Here is an 18,109-nt window from a genome sequence, read left to right on the forward strand (position 1 = left end):
GTCCAGGGACAAGAGTTTGTGTTTTTAGACAATAAAGCCACACTCCCTCACCTCCGCCCCTGCATTACAAGCAGTACAACAGCAACTTCTCTGAAAGCAGCCAGAGAAAACTTGACGGAATATATGATGTAAAAATCATCTTTACTGCCACTGTGTCCAGACGTCACTGGACCATCCCGAGAACGCGGAGACAGGCAGGTGCCAAGGGCCTGACCCCTGACAACTTCCGGGCATGTTGCAAGCACACCTTGGCGTGTGCTTTCCGCGCGGGCCGTTGCGAGCGTGCGTGGACGGGGCTCGAGGCGAACGCCCGTGTTGACGAAGTCCGGGGCCCCAGGCTCACCTCCCGCCGGCCCCGCATTCGCGCTCCGGGCAGCCCCCGCCGTCCGAGGAGGGGTCCATGCCCGGCGGGGACTGGCGGGGCGAAGGTGCGGGAGGCTCGGGGAGAGGAAGAGGCCGGAGGAGCCCCGGCGGGCGAGGTCCGCTCCCACTGGCCGGCGGACACGCCCCGCTGCCGGAACCCTGTGTGGCCGAACCCGCTCGGCCCCGCACACCCCGCCACGCCCCGCACGCGCCCCCAAACCCCGCACCCCGGGACTCGCGCGCCGCCCGGGACGCGGCCGCAGGTCGGTTGCCATGGCGACCGGGAGCGCGTGAGCCCCGCCGCTCCTCCCGCCGCGGCCGAGCCCCCTCTGATTGGCCGCTGCTCCCTCATTATGCAAATCGCTTGCGTAGACCGGCGGTCGGCTGCCTGACGTCAGTGAGCGCGGGGCTGGGGGCTGAGGTCGGGGGGCTCGGCCCGGGGACAAGCTCGGGCGGGGGTCCAGCGAGCACCGCGCGCGCGCCGCAACCCCGGCCAGGGGCCCCGGCGTCCCGGCCGCCGCCCCGCCCGGCCCCGCCCCTCCGCGCCGCGGCCCCGCCCCTGCAGCCCGGCCGCGCCGCGGCCCCGCCCCCTGCCCGGCCTCGCGCGCGGGTCCAGGGCGGGGCGCGGGCGCGGGCGGCGGGCGGGACGGGGACATGGCCGCGGCGCCAGGGGGCTCTGCGCCGCCCGCCGGCCCCGGCCCGCGCCTGGGCTTCAGCACCGCGGACAGCGGCGCGGGCGCGCGGAGCCCGGCTCCCGCCGTGCCCATGAAGGACCACGACGCCATCAAGCTGTTCGTGGGGCAGATCCCCCGCGGCCTGGACGAGCAGGACCTGAAGCCGCTGTTCGAGGAGTTCGGCCGCATCTACGAGCTCACGGTGCTCAAGGACCGGCTCACCGGCCTCCACAAAGGTGCGCCCCGGGCCTCCCCGCCCCACGTGCCGGCCGACCCCCCCAAGTCCAGCGTGCCCCCAGGAGCCTCGGCCCCCGCGCTGCCACTCCGCTGCCCCCCGCCGGGCCGCGACCTCCGCCCTGTCGCCCGCTGGGTCCCTGCCCCGGGCCCCCCACCCCAGGTGGAGCCCATCTCCTCCCGCCTGACCCCTCCTCTTCCTCCTGTGCCCCTCCCCAGGGAGAGGAGCCCCCCCAGGGTGGGGCGGGCGCGGGCCACACCCCTTCCCTGCTGTGGACGAAGCAGGCAGGGGCAGGCGCTTGTTTACAGGCGCGCCGGGCTGGAGTAAGCCGGGGTCACGTGTGTTGTGTGGGCAGGGAAGGGAGAGGACCCGAGGGGAGACAACCTGATCTCGCCCCCTGCCGCGCTGTGGTTTGGGATTTTTGGTGGCCCATGCTCATGCCTCCTCCGTGATCTTCCCCAAAGGAGCCTGGCTAACTGGCCGCTGGGAGTTGGGGTGTCGACAGCCACAACTTGCCCCCCCACCCCGCCCCAACTCCCGTTTGCAAGGGCTGGAACCCTCCGGGGTTGGGCTGTGTTAAAGGGGCTCGGAGAGACCACACCACTGACTCCTTCCAGCTGTCGACCTGTTAGCCAGCCCTTCCATCTGTAACTTTCTCACCGTGTGCACGCTCCGTTAGGATTAAGTGCACAGCTAGTCTCTGCTGGCAGCTGTGCAGTACAGAAGTGTGTCGGAAACCCTCCGTTCTCACGCCGCTCGCTCAGTCCCTGAGCCGGTCCCTCCGCCCTGTCTCCCTGCTCAGCTCCCATTCATCCTGTCCTCTTCCTGTGTTCCCACCCCCTATCCTGGGAGCTCCACGAAGGGCGCCTTCAGACAGGCCCCCGCCCGGCTCTGACGTCACACAAGATGACTTGGTAGCAGGGACGTAAGCAGTCAGGTGTTTGGTGGTTGATATCCCAGCCAGCCACTCTCCAAGGCCGTGTTCCCTTGCCGGACAGCCGTGGAGGGTCCCAGGCCGACATCCCCTCCCCAGCAGCCGTGACCTCTGAAAGCTGGCGTGATGTTACTTCCCTTGTGATGGCTGGGCATGGAGGGAGGCAGCCCTCTTGCTTTGAAAACAACCCGGCCTGGGGGTGAGGAATCCCCCTGCCCCGTCCCCGGCTCACTGTCCAGGGTCCGTTTCCATGTGGATGTGATGCGAATTTGGACCCCTTAACTCAGCAGAGGGCACACACACCCTCCTCAGAGGGCAGGAGCATAGAAGACACCAGAAAACCAGTCTGCCCGGGGACTCAGCGAGGCTGCACTGAGCGCCCTGTGGGTTCCCACAACCGCGTTCCCCTCCCCAGGGCCCTTCCCCCCACCCCACACTCTGAGGCTGTTTGAAAACACAGCCGTCCTGCTCAAAACCCTCCAGTGGTTCTCCATGGCCCTTAGGAAAAGGTCCGAATCCAGCCAGGCCCACGTGGCCACTGAAGGCCCGATTCCCCGGGTCCGGCAGCCCCAGCTCATGGGAGTCCTGACCCAGGCCCTTCCCCTGCCCGACCTGGGCACCATCCTTCTTGTTACCCGGCTCTCGAGAGCTCAGCGGTCTCGTTCCAGAGGCCTCGATGTCTTCTTGGGCATTCGCCAGGCGAGAGCTGGGCCTGACTCTGGCTGAGCCCAGGCTCCCTCCCTGCCTCATTTTCTGCTGGGGCATGGTAGTCCTTTCAGAGGCTCTAGGTCGAAGCCCTGGGAGCGCTGTTAGGGTCAGGGGACCCCTGAGCTCCTACCCACAGGAAGCCCTGAAACCAGTGTCCTCCCCCACGCCTGCCATCAGCCTACTCCCCAGATTCAGACACTGGGCAGGGAGATGGGAGGCGGGAGCTGTGGGGTCCCCGGCTTGGCCCTCAGCCCTTCTTTTCCATCTGAAACCGTTGGGAGAGGACCGGAGGCCGATCCTGGGAGACTGGGAAGGCAGCAGGGGAGGCTGTATTAACGAGAAGGCAAAGCCGCCCAGGGAGGTTTAACCCCAGCAGGACTGACGGCTGGCTGGGAGGGCATTGGCCTGGGCCTGGCCACGTGTGTCCCCTGGGCACCAGGCCAGGACCAGTGAGAGGCACCCTGGGTCGGGTCCCGAGGCACATGAGAATGTGGGAGGCAGGGAAGTCTCCTTGGAGGCAGTGGACTGAGGTTTGTCCACTCAATGGCGTCTCCCCTAGAATAGTGTTTGGAGGTCTCTGGAACTGCCCCCGACCCCCCTGAGCCAGCCTCTTCCTCCTCAGGCTGTGCCTTCCTCACCTACTGCGCCCGGGACTCTGCTCTCAAGGCCCAGAGCGCGCTGCACGAGCAGAAGACCCTGCCAGGGGTAAGTGTACTGGGTTCAGGTTCGGAGGGGGGTCCCCTCAGGCTGGGACTCGGGCCCCCTATGCATGCCACAGCAGTGAGGGGCTGGGTGGACCAAGAATGAGAAGCAGAGCCATCCCTCCAGGAGAGGGGCCTCCGATGCCCGGGACCACCTGGCTCAGGGAAATGGGCTCAAGACCCTTGGCTAGTTGTTCCGCCTCTCCTGGAGGAGAGATGCCAGTGCCGTGGGCTGAGCCTGATCGCTCTCCTTGGCTGAGGGCATGCCCTCTGGAGCTCTTGGTGGCTGGGGTGAGCGGGTGTCCAGTTACGTCCGGCAGAGGCCCTGTCGCATGTCTGACCCATCTTCCCCAGCCCTGGGGTCCTCAGTGACACTTCCCTCTGGCCCTCTTCCTGCAATGGTTCTCCCAGCAGTCCCTGACTCACAGGGCGCTCTGCCCTCCACCTCCACACACCCGGCTGAAGTTCAGGACACGTGATCCTGTGGGCTGCCCGAACCAGAGGCAGCAGTGGTGTGGGTGACCGCTGGACAGAGCGAAGTCTCCCGCCCAGGAGGTGGGCAGAGGTGGTTGCTAGGAGCCAGCATGGGTTTGTCGAGAGCGAGTCATGCTTCAAAGCCTCCTTTTCTTGTCCAAGGAGGGATGTGTCTGGAACAAGGGTGCTGCTTGGATGGAGGGATGTGTCTGGAACAAGGGTGCTGCTTGGATGGAGGGATGTGTCTGGAACAAGGGAGCTGCTTGGATGGAGGGATGTGTCTGGAACAAGGGAGCTGCTTGGATGGATGTGCCGGCTGCGTCCGCTTGTGAGCCTGCAGGAAGGAGAGCAGGATGGATTTGTGACGCAGAGTTTGTCCTGGGGGTGGTTGAGGGGACTGGGAATATTTAGTGAGAATTCACAGGGAGGTGTCAGTGCGTAATAGTTTAAGGGTTCTGGTGCTGGACTATCAGACTTGGATTTTTAAAAATTATTTATTTATTTATTTAAAAGGCAGAGTTACAGAGAGGCAGAGAGAGAGAGAGAGAGAGAGAGAGAGAGAGAGAGAGAGAGAGATCTTCCATCCACTGGTTCACTCCCCATATGGCTGACGACGGCCAGGGCTGAGCCAGGCCAAAGCCAGGAACTTCTTCTGGGTCTTCCATGTGGGTGCAGGGGCCCAAGGACTTGGGCCATCTTCTACTGCTTTCCCAGGCTACAGCAGAGAGCTGGATCAGAAGTGGAGAAGCCAGGACTTGAACTGGCGCCCATATGGGATTCCGGTTCTGCAAGTGGCAGCTTTACCCACTCTGCCACAGAGCCGACCCCTAGACTGGCATTTGAACCCCAGACATATCATATCATTTGCAGCTCTGTGTCTGGACACAGGTTTTTTTTTTTTTTTTTTTTTTTTTTTTTAGAAATCAGCCTTTGAGTGGTATTTCAAACATTTATAAACCTTTTAGATATTCTTTTTTTTTTTTTTTGACAGGCAGAGTGGACAGTGAGAGAGAGAGACAGAGAGAAAGGTCTTCCTTTGCCGTTGGTTCACCCTCCAATGGCCGCTGCGGCCAGCGCGCTGCGGCCGGCGCACCACACTGATCCAATGGCAGGAGCCAGGTGCTTCTCCTGGTCTCCCATGGGGTGCAGGGCCCAAGCACTTGGGCATCCTCCACTGCACTCCCTGGCCACAGCAGAGAGCTGGCCTGGAAAAGGGGCAACCGGGACAGAATCCAGCGCCCCGACTGGGACTAGAACCCGGTGTGATGGCGCCGCAAGGCGGAGGATTAGCCTAGTGAGCCGCGGTGCTGGCCCTTTTAGATATTCTTTCAAAGACACTGTTAACATCTCAACCACTTTTGATTAAAGTGTCACACAAAAAGAAACAATAGTTGGAAATCATAAATGCTAAAAGAAGAATTCCAATAACATTTAGTTATTTTACACATTTATTTAACACATACAAAACCAAATAGGAAACCACTTTCCTTAAAAAAAAAAAAACAGTTTTCATTGGTTAAAACTTGAATTAAAACCATGTATGCATTTATGTATAAGGAGAACAAATCTAAATTACTTCCATTTTGACAAAAACAAAACCAGCTTATTCAATTCTATCCATTCAAGTCATAGGCCCTATTATTTTGATGAAATTCTACTATTTAGTCTACAACACAGTAGAAGAAACATGTTCTTAGAATAAAGAAGTCTGGACAATGCAAAAGGTACATAGTGTTTAACATAAGGCACATTTTTCCAGAACAAAAATACTACATAAGCTATAATAAAATTACATTTGTCTTGGAAAAAGTAACAAGGTTTACAGTGTAAGAACACTAAGTAGTTACAGGTAACCTCATATAAGTCTATCCTACTGCTATTAGTAACCTCCCCAAGAAGTCAGAGGAATTTGTACAACAGAACAGTTTTCTTCTTGGAAGTGACACTAACAAACAGCAGTGCAGGGAAAATCACTGGTTGCTTCAAGCTCTCAGAAAATGAATCCGTTATTGCACAGTACATACCTCACAGAGGCCAGTGTTTTAAGAAGCTAGTCTGAAGAAATATGTTATTTATAAGTGGATTAAGTCTGGAAGTATTCAAGTTTTATAATTAAGTCTACATAGGGAATCAATTGGAAAAATGTTAACATACAAATAAATATTAGGTTTCACAAACTGCTTTTGAAAGTTTAGAAAATAGTCAGCAAAGTGCCCAAGTTTCTATATATGTTTTAAAGAATATGCAGAGAGGATACGCATGGTGCACTGTCTACACTGGGGCTACTGTAGACCGTGGAGCCAGTTCCACCATCTGTGAGGAGCGGGTTAAACCAACACCCGGCTGCCTGAACAGGGGAGAATGAACTGGTGGGAGCCCAGCAGCGTCTGGTGCAGCGTAAGAGCGCAGTAGAGTTGCGGCTGGGTGGGCTGCTGGGCGTCCCCAGGAGACAGGAGCAGGACCACGAGTACGAGGAGCGGACGCCCATTCCGGCTCGGAGCTGTCCAGCAGTGGGATGCTGGGAGCTGTCCAGCCTTAATGCAGTCAAAGAAACTGAACGGGGCGGGGCTCAGTGCCAGGCGCCACCAACTCATGGCCACTGTCGGCCTCTGCGTGCAGGCCATGAGTCAGGCAATCCCGGGCGACCATCCAGGCCCTGCCACTCGCTAGCTGTGTGGCCTGGGGTGGGTCTTTACCTCCAAGATCAGTCTGTGAAGCTGGACTCAGGTTGTTGGAAAGACTGAAGGAGCTCAGTCGTGTCAGGCGCACAGCACACATTCCTGGCAGAGCACAGGCCCTCGGTGCGGGGTAGCCGGTGGTGGCGATGGCAGTGGCATCAGCGGTCGTGGGAACAGGGCGGTGGGAGAGGAGGGTCAGCATCCACCTAACCACGGGAGCCGAAACAGCGAGGCAGGCAGACAGCACCCAGAACACCGAGGCAGGCAGGCAGCACCCAGACCACCGAGGCAGGCAGACAGCACCCAGACCACCGAGACAGGCAGACAGCACCCAGAACAGCGAGACAGGCAGACAGCACCCAGACCACCGAGGCAGGCAGACAGCACCCAGACCACCGAGACAGGCAGACAGCACCCAGAACACCGAGGCAGGCAGGCAGCACCCAGAACAGCGAGGCAGGCAGACAGCACCCAGAACACCGAGGCAGGCAGGCAGCACCCAGAACACCGAGACAGGCAGGCAGCACCCAGAACAGCGAGGCAGGCAGGCAGCACCCAGACCACCGAGGCAGGCAGGCAGCACCCAGAACACCGAGACAGGCAGACAGCACCCAGAACACCGAGGCAGGCAGGCAGCACCCAGAACACCGAGGCAGGCAGGCAGCACCCAGAACACCGAGGCAGGCAGGCAGCACCCAGAACACCGAGACAGGCAGGCAGCACCCAGAACACCGAGACAGGCAGACAGCACCCAGACCACCGAGGCAGGCAGGCAGCACCCAGACCACCGAGGCAGGCAGGCAGCACCCAGAACACCGAGACAGGCAGGCAGCACCCAGAACAGTGAGACAGGCAGACAGCACCCAGAACAGCGAGGCAGGCAGACAGCACCCAGAACACCGAGACAGGCAGACAGCACCCAGAACACCGAGGCAGGCAGACAGCACAGTGGAGGCACAGATGGGAAGGCCGGGGGCTCCGTGGGGAGAGTGTCTGTAGAGGGGGCTTTGAGCACAAGGCTGAGGGGCCCGCACTGTATCCTGGGGAGGCCCTGCACCAGCCAAGATGAACTCTGGGAGGAAGCCATCCTCCCTCCACAAGCCACAGGGCCACAGTGGATGAGGGGCCGGGGGGCCCCATGAAGTGAGGGCACCTGAGAGGAGGGTGGAGAAGCCCCCGAGCACTGGGAGAATGTCTGGGGTGGGGGGAGCGAGGTGACACCTAGTACCAGTGCCTAATGCCGATCAAATCCTCTGTTGCTGGCACTGCGTACGCTCCAAACCATCCCAGTCTGGGGAGCAGAGGTCACCCCGGCACCCCCACTTCACAGAAGGGGAGGCGGCGTCGCGCAGCTTTGGGCCCTGTTAGCCAGCCCCAGGGCCCTTCACGAGAACACTGCACAGTGGCCTGAGCCAGCCTGGAGTCAGCAAAGGTCTTCAGGTCCAGGGCACCTGGAGGGCACCACCAGGGCCCTCGCCCCTCCTTGCCTTCCCCCGCAGGCCCCAGCGACGCCCGGCTTCCTTGGTGCGACCAGGACCGGCTTTGTCCACCCTCCAACTTAACAAAGTGAAAAATTAATATTTAATTAGTCTCCTAAATGAAAATGGATGGCCGCGTCGGCCAGCCCCAGTGATGTCTGTGCCGTCGGTCTTTGCTCCTGCCGGGGCACCCAGCCTCAGCCCCCCAGCGCTAAGCCAGGGTGATGCCCACCTCTGCAGGCCCTGGGCACAGCTGCCCCCTGCTGGAGAAGCAGAGACAAGACTTCACCGGGACTCGGTGGAATCAGCAAGGTTGTCCCCTCAGGACCAGGAAAGCCTGGCTCAGCCTGGAAGGGCACAGCCAGGACCCCAGGGGACATCTCCTGGGGTCTGCTGGGACTGTGACCTCCTCCCCACCCCCCTCTGTCACCTGTCAACGTTCAGCTCCCTACAGGACTTCCTCTGAGCCTCAGCCTTTGTGCCCCCACCCCCCGGACCTCTTCTCCTGCTCTTTTTACCCACCCCCCCTGCCCCGGTCTCTGCCCCGTGAGGCCGCAGCTCCTTCCAGCCTCACTGCAGGTTCCAGAACCCCCCTGGAGGTGAGGCTGCCCTCTGCCTGTCTCCCTGCTCCCGGCCTCCCTTCCGCAGGAAGCCTGCCCCGTCGCAGTCGGGGGAGACGGGCTGCATTGGCTTTGCAGGTGGTGCACGCACACAGCGGCTCCCAGGCGGAGGGCAAGTGGCGGCTGAAGGGCAACTGCTCGCTGGACCAAGCCGAGGATGCTATGGCGGGCCTGTGGCAGCCCAGGGGAAGGGCGAGCTCTGTGCGATTCACCCCCAGGTCAGGGGGGCGCCCTTCTGTGGTTCACACAAAGGCACCGGGTGTTCTGCTCAGCGCTCAGCGCGAGTCAGCACCGAAGCACCCTCTGTACCTCCCTGGGGTTTGTGTGTGGGACTTGGAACAGCATGAGGAGCAGGAGGGAGAGGACGGGAGTGAGTCACGGTCATGTTTCCTCGTATCTGAGGGTCTAGAAGTCCAGGCCACAGCCAGGAGCCAGGAGCTTCATCTGAGTCTCCCACGTGGGTGCAGGGGCCCAAGCACTTGGACCATGCTCCGCTGCTTTCCAGGCGCGTTAGCAGGGAGCTGGATTGCAAGTGGAGTAGCCAGGACTTGAACCAGTGCTCATACGGGAGGCTGGCGCTGCAGGTGGTGGCTTTACCCGCTGCACCACAGCGCCAGCCCCTGAAGTCCACTTCTGAAGCTCTGGAGTGGGAGAGCTGGCAGGGAAGGCGTCCACAGGCATGGCTGGGCCGCCGGGAGCAGAGAGGGCTGTGTGTGGTGGGAGCAGGGCCAGCGAGACCCAGCAGTTTTGGCCATTTGGGAGGCTTGCGTTGGGGGAGGCGGGGGCTCAAGGAAGCAGGGAAGGGGAGGGGGCTGGTTGGAAGAGACCACGCGGGGAGGAGGCCTTGCAGGCAGGGTGAGCCCTCGGGACTGTGCTGCTTGGGGGCAGGTGAGCGATGGTGCTGGCCAGAGCTGGCCAGGGCAGGCCAGGGCAGGGAAGGAGGACAAGAGCTACTTGGAGGTGTTCGTGCAGATCCCAGAAGCAGTGGGGCTTGGCTGGATCGAATAGAGGAGGGGGACGTAGGCACAGCAATGATGATGTTGCCTTTTTTTTTTTTAATTAATTTATTTGAAAGGCAGAGTTATAGAGGGAGATGGAGTGGGAGAAGGAGGAAGAGAGAGATCTGTCCCCAAATGGCCACAATGGCCAACCCTGGGCCAGGCCAAAACCAGGAGCCTAGAACCCCATCCTGGTCTCCCACGTGGGTGGCAGAGGCCCAAGCCCTTGGGCCATCCTCCGCTGCTTCCCAGGCGCCTTAGCTGGGAGCTGTACCAGAAATAGAGCAGCCGGGACTTAAACCGGCACTCGTATGGGCCGCCAGCATTGCAGGTGGCAACTCAACCCGCTGTGCCACAGCACCAGCCCCGGTGCCACTGCCTTCTCTCTGCCCCTCGTGCCGCCTCTCCCAGCCCTGCCGACAGTCTCTTGGCCATTCTGAGGAGGTCTCCTTTCCTGGAGTCGTTGGCACTGGGACAGAGCAGGGAGGAGGCAATGCTAAGACTGAAGGCAGTGTTTCAGACGACCGAAGCAGGAGTTGGGGTGGGGTCTGCTTTCCCTTCTGCCCACCGGGTCGGAGGGGCCGCCAGGCATCCCCCTGCATTGCCTGCAGCAGGTGGTGCTCGCCTCTCCTACCGGCCTGGGCTCCACCTGAGAAACTCTCAAGAGAACAGGTGCTCACCTGAATTCCCACAAGTCCTGAGCCTCTGATTCGCTTGGCCCACTCACATCCGCCCCCTGGCGGTGGGAGGACGAGGCAGGGCCAGGCTAGCCCAGCTACCTGTGTGGGCACTTTCTCCCCGAGCCGCACGGGGCCTGTCCAAACCCTAGGAGTCCTCCTGAATGAGCCCAGGGCCCTGCCCTGCTGGGCTGAGGTGCAGAGCTGGGCGCTCTGCTCTGTCCTCACCCCCGTGGGTTCCTCCACTCCCACCGCCCCTTCCCCAGCTCCCATACTATACACCTGAAAATCGGCCACCATCCTCTCACCGCCTGGTAGAACTTGGCCCAGTTAATTCCTCCCAGCACAGCCTCTGTCCACTCCCTTCTGCCCGGGACCATGTCACCCTCACTACCTGCCTGTGTTGGGGTCTTCCTGTCTCCTCTCCAGTCCTCACCCAGCACGGTGACAACTCACTGGATCCCTCATCAAACAGAACTGACTGGCTCCTTCGTCCCTTAAACCCATGACTTTGGAAAAGCAACAAAGTCGAGATTCTGTGGTGTGGCTTGCACAGCTGCTCCCTGATAGCCCCTGCCCTCCCTTCAGTTCCACATCCTTCTATAAAACAAACAGCAAAGACGGAGCTTATGGGTCTGGTGCACCTGCTAGGCTGTAGCCATTGTCATTTTCACCACAACCCGGGAAGGTCAGCTTATGATTGCTTGTTTTTGGTTTTTTTATTTTTATTTTTTGACAGGCAGAGTGGACAGTGAGAGAGAGAGACAGAGAGAAAGGTCTTCCTTTTGCCGTTGGTTCACCCTCCAATGGCCGCCACGGCCGGCGCACCGCGCTGATCCGATGGCAGGAGCCAGGTACTTCTCCTGGTCTCCCATGGGGTGCAGGCCCCAAGCACTTGGGCCATCCTCCACTGCACTCCCGGGCCACAGCAGAGGGCTGGCCTGGAAGAGGAGCAACTGGGACAGAATCCGGCGCCCCGACTGGGACTAGAACCCGGTGTGCCGGCGCCGCAGGCGGAGGATTAGCCTAGTGAGCTGCGGCGCCGGCTGATTGCTTGTTTTACAAAACACTGTGGATACTGAGCCTCCGAGCCTTAAAGAAGTTTCCAGGGATAGAGCCTGGACTTAAGTCCACAGCCCCAGCCTACCACAGTGCTCAGCTGCCAGCCCCACCTCTCTCAATGGCCCCAATACTCAGGGGCCGAGGTCCCCCTTGGCTTCCTGCGTCAGCCTGTCCACTTGCTGGGCACCTCCCCCTAGCTCATCCTGGCCCCTCCCTGCCCCCTTGTCTGTGTTTCAGTGTTAGAAGTCTGGGAGTCACGCCCTTGGCCACTGGCCTGCCACGTGGCCTTAGACAAGTGAGCTCACCTCCCTCAGCTTCCACTTCTCTGTCTGTAAAGTGGGGGCAGCAGGATGACCGTGCTGTTGGAAGGACGTAGAGACGATGTGTGGAAAGTGACTGGAGAGGGGCGTGGCGCGGGGGCCGCTCACCACCTGGTGTCTGGGAGCCTGGGCCTCTCCAGTCTCTCGCCATCTCCCTGCGAGGCCCAGCCCCCGGCTCATCACAGAGTCCAGGAGGCCGAGGCCATCAGCCTTGAGGCCCAGGCCCGGCCAGGCCCAGGTGTGTGTGTGTGTGTGTGTGTGTGTGTGCCACTGGGTGCCTCTGTCCACCAGAGGTGGGTGCAGTGGGTGGGAGGTGGAAGGGGGTCGACTCCAGGCACCAGGAGCACCAGCTTCCAGGAGACCCAGCAGGAGGCCGCTGCCATGGAAACTGCTGCTGTCAGATGTGCCTGTCACTCCTGGCTCCAGAGACTCATTCTCAGGCTCTATTTAAGAACTAATAAAATAATGATGGTCTCGCTCACCTCGCCGCTGCCCGTGCGGCCCTCTCCCTTCTCCCTCTCCCCAGTCGGGCTCCTCCCGGCCTCTCCTGCACCCACTGCCTCCCATGTCCTGCCATCACCCTCTTTCCTGCACCTTTCTAAGTCTGTCTCTCGCTTTCTCTCCCCACTGCTGCCTCGCTGTGTTTCTCTTCCACTCCCTGAGTCTCTGCTTCCCGTGGCTTTGTCTCTCGGTCTCCACTCCGTGATCACAGGTGACCATGCCCAGGGACGGGTTCTGTCCTGGTCCCTGCCCAGGCCAGCCCAGACCTGTCCAGCTCACTCTGCTTGTCATCTATCTGTCGTGTCTTCCATATTCAGCACAAGTCCTGGGGGTGCCGTAGCCCCCATCCACAGCCTGCCACACCACCAGCAGTGGGTGTGGCCCAGCCTGGGTGGGAGGGGCATTGTGCTGGTTCAGGCTTGGCCTGTTCTCCCTTCCTTTTTTTTTTTTTTTTAAGATATGTCCTCCCCAAACCCTCCCACCCCAAATCTGATCCAGAGGAAATTGCTCAACTGTGACTGCCAGGGCGTTACCATGGTTACTGGGTAGCACTTGTGGCTATGGTAACAGGAAGCTGCCTGTTGTCTCGGCAACTAGCGCACTGGTAGGGGATGGAGTGGTCCCTGATTGGCGCAGAAGCAGTGCGTTTCCTGAGGGGCGGGGGTCACCCCGTCAGCTGCTCAGGCCAGGTGGGCAGCAGTGCCCCTTCCTCCGTGGCCGGGGAGGCCGGTGTGCTCTCCTCCCCCGTCAGTGCCTCCTTACTCCCCACGCACCCAGCTCCTGGCAGTTTACCTTTGCGTCCCCATTACCTCATGTGCTCCCCACCACACCCATGAGAGGAAGGTGAGATGGGGTTCATCCTGAATCCACCCAGGGTGGGGGGAGGGCACTGGGGGGCTGTTACAGTCACCTAGGAGCGCCTCCACGTTATAGCCCCAACCTAAGCATCTGATGTGGCTTCCCCGTGGTACCCAGGCGATTCTCACCAGCCCTGACCGGGGAACCCTTGAACTAAAGGGTGAACCTGGTCGGGACCCCAGGGTGGGGAGGAGGGAGAAGTGGAGCTGCTGACCAGGACGCGCTGGGGTGACTGGGAGGACCAGTTCAAACATGAGCTCTGGTCCGGTTGTGTAGAGTGGACGTGCCAGCCAGAGCTGCTAATGGGGTGTCCAGCAGGCAGCGAGAACAAGGGTCTGCAGCCAGGAGGGAGGACATGGCTGGAGACGCAGAGCTGAGTCATCCCCGTGCAGATGGGGCTGAGGCTGTGGGTGCGGGGGCCACCTTCCAAGCAGGGTGGGCAGAGCATCCTCACGGATGCCCGGGGAAGGGTGGGGGCGTGTGTGGAGACGGGTGCAGGCGCCTGGGTGTGGGCTCGGCCGCCGTCACACAGCTGTCAGGCACAGCGCTGTGGGGGGCGGCCCTGACTGGTTCCCAGGTTTCTCATCCAAACAGCACGCCTCTGTGTCTTCAGTTTCAGACACAAACCCTAAGCTGTGGTAGCAAGTCTGCCCTCCCATCCAACTCCTTTCCCTCAAAGCCTTTGAGTAAACCCAGGAGCCAGGGGGAGACGGGCCTCATGGGGTCCCTGCCCAGAGCCCAGCAGGAGGACCTCTTGGGCCGCCCACGCCACCCTGCCTTGCCGTTTGGAGTGCGGAGGGGCAGGGGCTCAGGTCCCAGGAAGTGGGGGTGGTGCGCGGGACCGGGACCGGGCGGTGGCGCTGGACGCTGCTGGACGCTGAGCGGGGTGTCGGCCTCATGTCTTTCAGATGAACCGTCCGATCCAGGTGAAGCCCGCTGCCAGTGAAGGCCGAGGAGGTAACTTCCTTGTCCGACGAACCTCGGGCTGTCCCCGCACTGAGTCCTCCCTGGTCAGGGGGACACAGAGGGCCAGGAGCTGCCCAGCCCCAGTCACAGCTCAGGCTGAGGCGGGATAGGGCTCGGCGGCCCAGACTCCCAGGAGGCGGGGCTGGGGGGGTGGAGGAGGAGGAGCTGCCCCACCTGCCCCAGGAGGCAGGGCTGGGGGGGCAGAGGAGGGAGAGCTGCCCCACCTGCCCCGATGGTGGCTGCTGCTGTGTCCTCAGGTGGAGAATCGGCGGGGTTATTCTTTTCCTTTGTTCTGGGTTGAGTTGCATTCATTCCTTCCTGGTAATTGATGAGGCGGGTACAGCAGACTTCATAAGGAACAGGGCTCTGGGGAGCGCGGGGAGTGTTTGCAAGTGTTCCAGCCCAGTTTGCGGGTCGGGAACAGGCAGAGCGCCCGCGGCCCCGGCCAGCTCTGCGCTGGAGAGGCAGTGCTGGCTGCTTGTGTCAGCTCTTGTCTCACGTGGGTCTCACACACTGCACGCACCTGCCTGTAGCCCTCCCTGTTGCTCCTGACTCGCTCCCTTGGGTCAGATTCTCTCCCTGGCTCATCCAGGATCGCCCTTGGCTTGGTTAAGTTGAAGCTGCTGCCCAGGATCAGAGAAGCAAGGGCACCTAGTTGGTGGAGATGTTTCCTGGCCCCGCCCAATTCTGTGCGCAATTCCCTGCTCAGTGCCCAGGAGGGCAGGCGGCTTCGTGGTCCCCCGTGGAGGTCGTCCTCCAGGAACACTCTGTCCTCATCCTTGTTGGACTCTGGTTCTCGCTGTCTGGTCAGATGCCATCATCCCCACCTTGTCTGGGAGAGAGATTTCCAAGCTCCTCCTCCTTGGCGCATCCGCACCCTCCTTTCCCAGCTGGTTCTGGGCAGGCAGGGTTTTGAGATGTTCCAGGCTGCGTACAAGCTCCCGGTCCCCATGTCCTCAGAACCTCTGCTGCTTGGGAAGCTCCACTGGGCCGCGGGGCCATGGCTGGCCTTCTCTGACCCCTGCACGCAAACAGGGGCCGGTCCCGTGGCTGAGAGCACACGATGAGCTTAGAAAGAGGCAGGCTGGGCTGTCGTGTGTTCAGCCATGCAGCCAACGTCTTTGGGTAACTTACTCCACCTGAGGAGTGCAGATGTGAGCCAGGCAGAGCTGGGCCAGTGAAGAAAGGATGTGGACGAGTGCTCCACGGGTCACAGTCCAGCGTGCTCAGCACTCTCCAAGGGAGCGTCCAGGGGACACGAGCCAGGTGCACCCAGCCTTGTCAAGTGGGCTCCCAGAAGTCACAGTATTTAAGGTGAGAGCTCAGGGGTGAGCAGGAAGTAGTCAGGTAGAAAAGGGGCAAGAAGGAGCGGGTTTCTCAGGCACAGGGAACAACGCGTTCCCCAGCTCCAGAGCCCAACAGAACGTGGCGCAGCTCGAAGTCTTGGCTCGCAAACTAAGTGCCCGGCGCTGGGGCGTGCCTGCGGTGTGGACCTCGCCAGCCTGCAGGTGGCTGCACACAGGAGGCCTGCAGGCCAGTAAAGCTGCTGTCCGGGCCTCATGGCTTCAGCCCAAGTTTTATCATTGTCCTCCCCTTTCCCATACGAGTTTGGCAGGTGTCGTATCACTGACAAGTCTGTACATGTGGTGTCCTACCCGTGCACCCTTTCAGACGGAGAGCAGCTGGTGAGAGCAGGAAAGGGGGCTACAGCTGGGAAGAGTTAGCAGCTCAATCCCCAGGTTGAACAGCCCCGCATTACGCAGGTCTTTCTTGGCCACAGGTGACCCTCGGTGAGCAGAGTGCCTCTATGTGCCAGGAAGAATCCTGGGAGAGGGAGAGGTCTCCATCTGCTGGTTCACTCTCCAAGTGGCTGCAATGGTTGGAGCTGGGCCAGTCCGAAGCCAGGAGCTGGGAGCTTCTTCCGGGTCTCCCACTCAGGTGCAGGGGCCCAAGGTCTTGGGCATCTTCCATTGCTTTCCCAGGCCACAGCAGAGAGCTGGATCAGAAGTGGAGCAGCTGGGACGTGAACCGGCACCCATATGGGATGCTGGCACCACAGAACGGAGATTTAACCAGATTTAACAGTGCCAGCCCCTGTTAGATAATCTTGTTACTAATCAATGATAATACATAGCTCTTCTTTTTTTAAAAAAATGTATAGATGTATTTATTTGAAAGGCATGGTCACAGAGAGAGAGAGGGAGAGAGGGAGAGAGACAGAGAGAGAGAGAGGGAGGGAGGGAGGGAGAAGGAGAAGGAGAGGGAGAGAGATCAATCTTACATCCTCTGGTTCACTCCCCAAATGGCTGCAATGGCCAGGGCTGGACCAACCAAAGCCAGGAGCTCCATCCATGTGGGTGCAGGGGGCCAAACACTTGAGCTGTCTTCCACTGCTTTCCCAGGTACATTAGCAGGGAGCTGGATCGGAATTGGAGCAGCCCCACTTCTGATCCAGCTCTCTGCTATAGCCTGGTGTGGGGAGCAACTGGGAGCAACTCGGACTAGACTAAGTTACTGGAATTAAGACTTATTCTATGCATCTGCTCTCCCACAATATGGCGCTGAGAAGGGAGTAACAACTTCTACACAGCTGCCTCCAGTTCAACCAATAAACTGTAGGACCTGCTCCTGATTGGAGGAGAGCAGCGTGTTCGGCGTGTGGGTAGCAGAGTTGGGATTGGTGGAAGAGGACTATAAAGGAGGAGAGAGACAACATGCAGACAGGAACATCTGAAGGAACATCTATCTGGAGGAGCACCTGTGCAGCCCCCGAGAGAGCCGGCCGGCGGTGTGCCGCTCCCCCGCGAAAGTGGGGAAAGTGGCAGGGGGAACTGCCCTTCCACGGAGGTGGAAGGGACGGTAGCCAACCCGGGAAGAACCAGCAGCAAACCCGGGGAGGGCCGAGCAGACAAAAGAACAGCGCAGGGTCCTGTGTCGTTCCTCCACGAAGACGGGGAGCGACATAATGGTGCCGTGACTCGGATATGAAGCCTAGGCAGGGTTTAGTGTCGTTCCTCCACGAAGAGGGGGAGCGACAGCCTGGGAAAGCAGAAGATGGCCCAAGTCCTTGAGCCCCTGCACCCACGTGGGAGACCCAGAGGAAGCTCCTGGCTCCTGGGTTCAGATCGGCACAGCTCCAGCCATTGCGGCCATTTGGGGAGTGAACCAACAGATGAAAGACCTCTCTCTCTCTCTCTCTCTCTCTCTCTCTTTCTCTGCCTCTCCTTCTCTCTCTGTGTAACTCTGACTTTCAAATAAATAAATGAATCTTTAAAAAAAAAAAAAAGGAAGTGGAGCAGCCAGGACATGACCTGGTGTGCATAGGGGATACTGGTGTTTCAGGCAATGACTTTATCTACTACACCACAATACCAGTACCTCTCTGCTGAATTTGAACACAACCCAATGCACTAGAAACTTGGCTTTTAAACATAGTATTAGATTTTGCTTTTGAAATGTAACATGTTCATACATCCAGTATGGCACAGGTGTCCCGCTGAAGTCTTGCCTTTGTGACTGTACACCCCTCAGTTTCAGGGAATAATCACACCTGTCCTGATATGTTTGAGTCACTGAGTGCGCATGTTTTTATTCCTGAAATCAAATCCCATCGTTGATGGTTGGTTAATAGTAGTTTCTATATCTGTCAGGATACTGCTAATAATGCAAGGGCCATGGAGGCAAACGTCATCTTCTAGAACTCCACCGTTTTCTCCCGGAGGGGCTTGTCTGATTTTTCTCTCCAGAAAGCAGGAGTCACCAGCTCAATACTACAGGAGCCCAGGCTAGGTAACCTTAAATGTATTCATTGTATTAAATGTTATTCAATTCTCTCTCTTCTAAGGCTTTTTGAAAAGCAGAG

General features: G+C 59.6%; 1 protein-coding gene across 11 annotated transcripts in view; it reads left to right on the top strand.

Annotated features, from left to right (window-relative positions):
- The first annotated feature begins 824 nt into the window (after window positions 1–824).
- CELF6 (CUGBP Elav-like family member 6) overlaps window positions 825–18,109 on the top strand; it is a 33,932-nt gene continuing 16,647 nt past the window's right edge. Inside the window, exons 1-3 of one of the 11 annotated variants that reach the window (XM_089310928.1) lie at window positions 825–1,273; window positions 3,537–3,619; window positions 14,190–14,238. In XM_089310928.1, the coding sequence (XP_089167054.1) occupies window positions 1,018–1,273; window positions 3,537–3,619; window positions 14,190–14,238 (388 nt within the window). In that variant the 5' untranslated portion in view covers window positions 825–1,017. Of the gene's footprint in view, window positions 1,274–3,536; window positions 3,620–13,005; window positions 13,267–14,189; window positions 14,239–18,109 lie in introns of those variants that run through there. The other 10 variants (XM_089310927.1, XM_051821787.3, XM_089310926.1 and 7 more) reach the window with 10 other exon arrangements.

This window comes from Oryctolagus cuniculus, chromosome 12 (genome assembly GCF_051225735.1).
Source record: "Oryctolagus cuniculus isolate XC-2025 breed Fujian yellow rabbit chromosome 12, ASM5122573v1, whole genome shotgun sequence".
Classification (NCBI taxonomy): Eukaryota; Metazoa; Chordata; class Mammalia; order Lagomorpha; family Leporidae; genus Oryctolagus; species Oryctolagus cuniculus.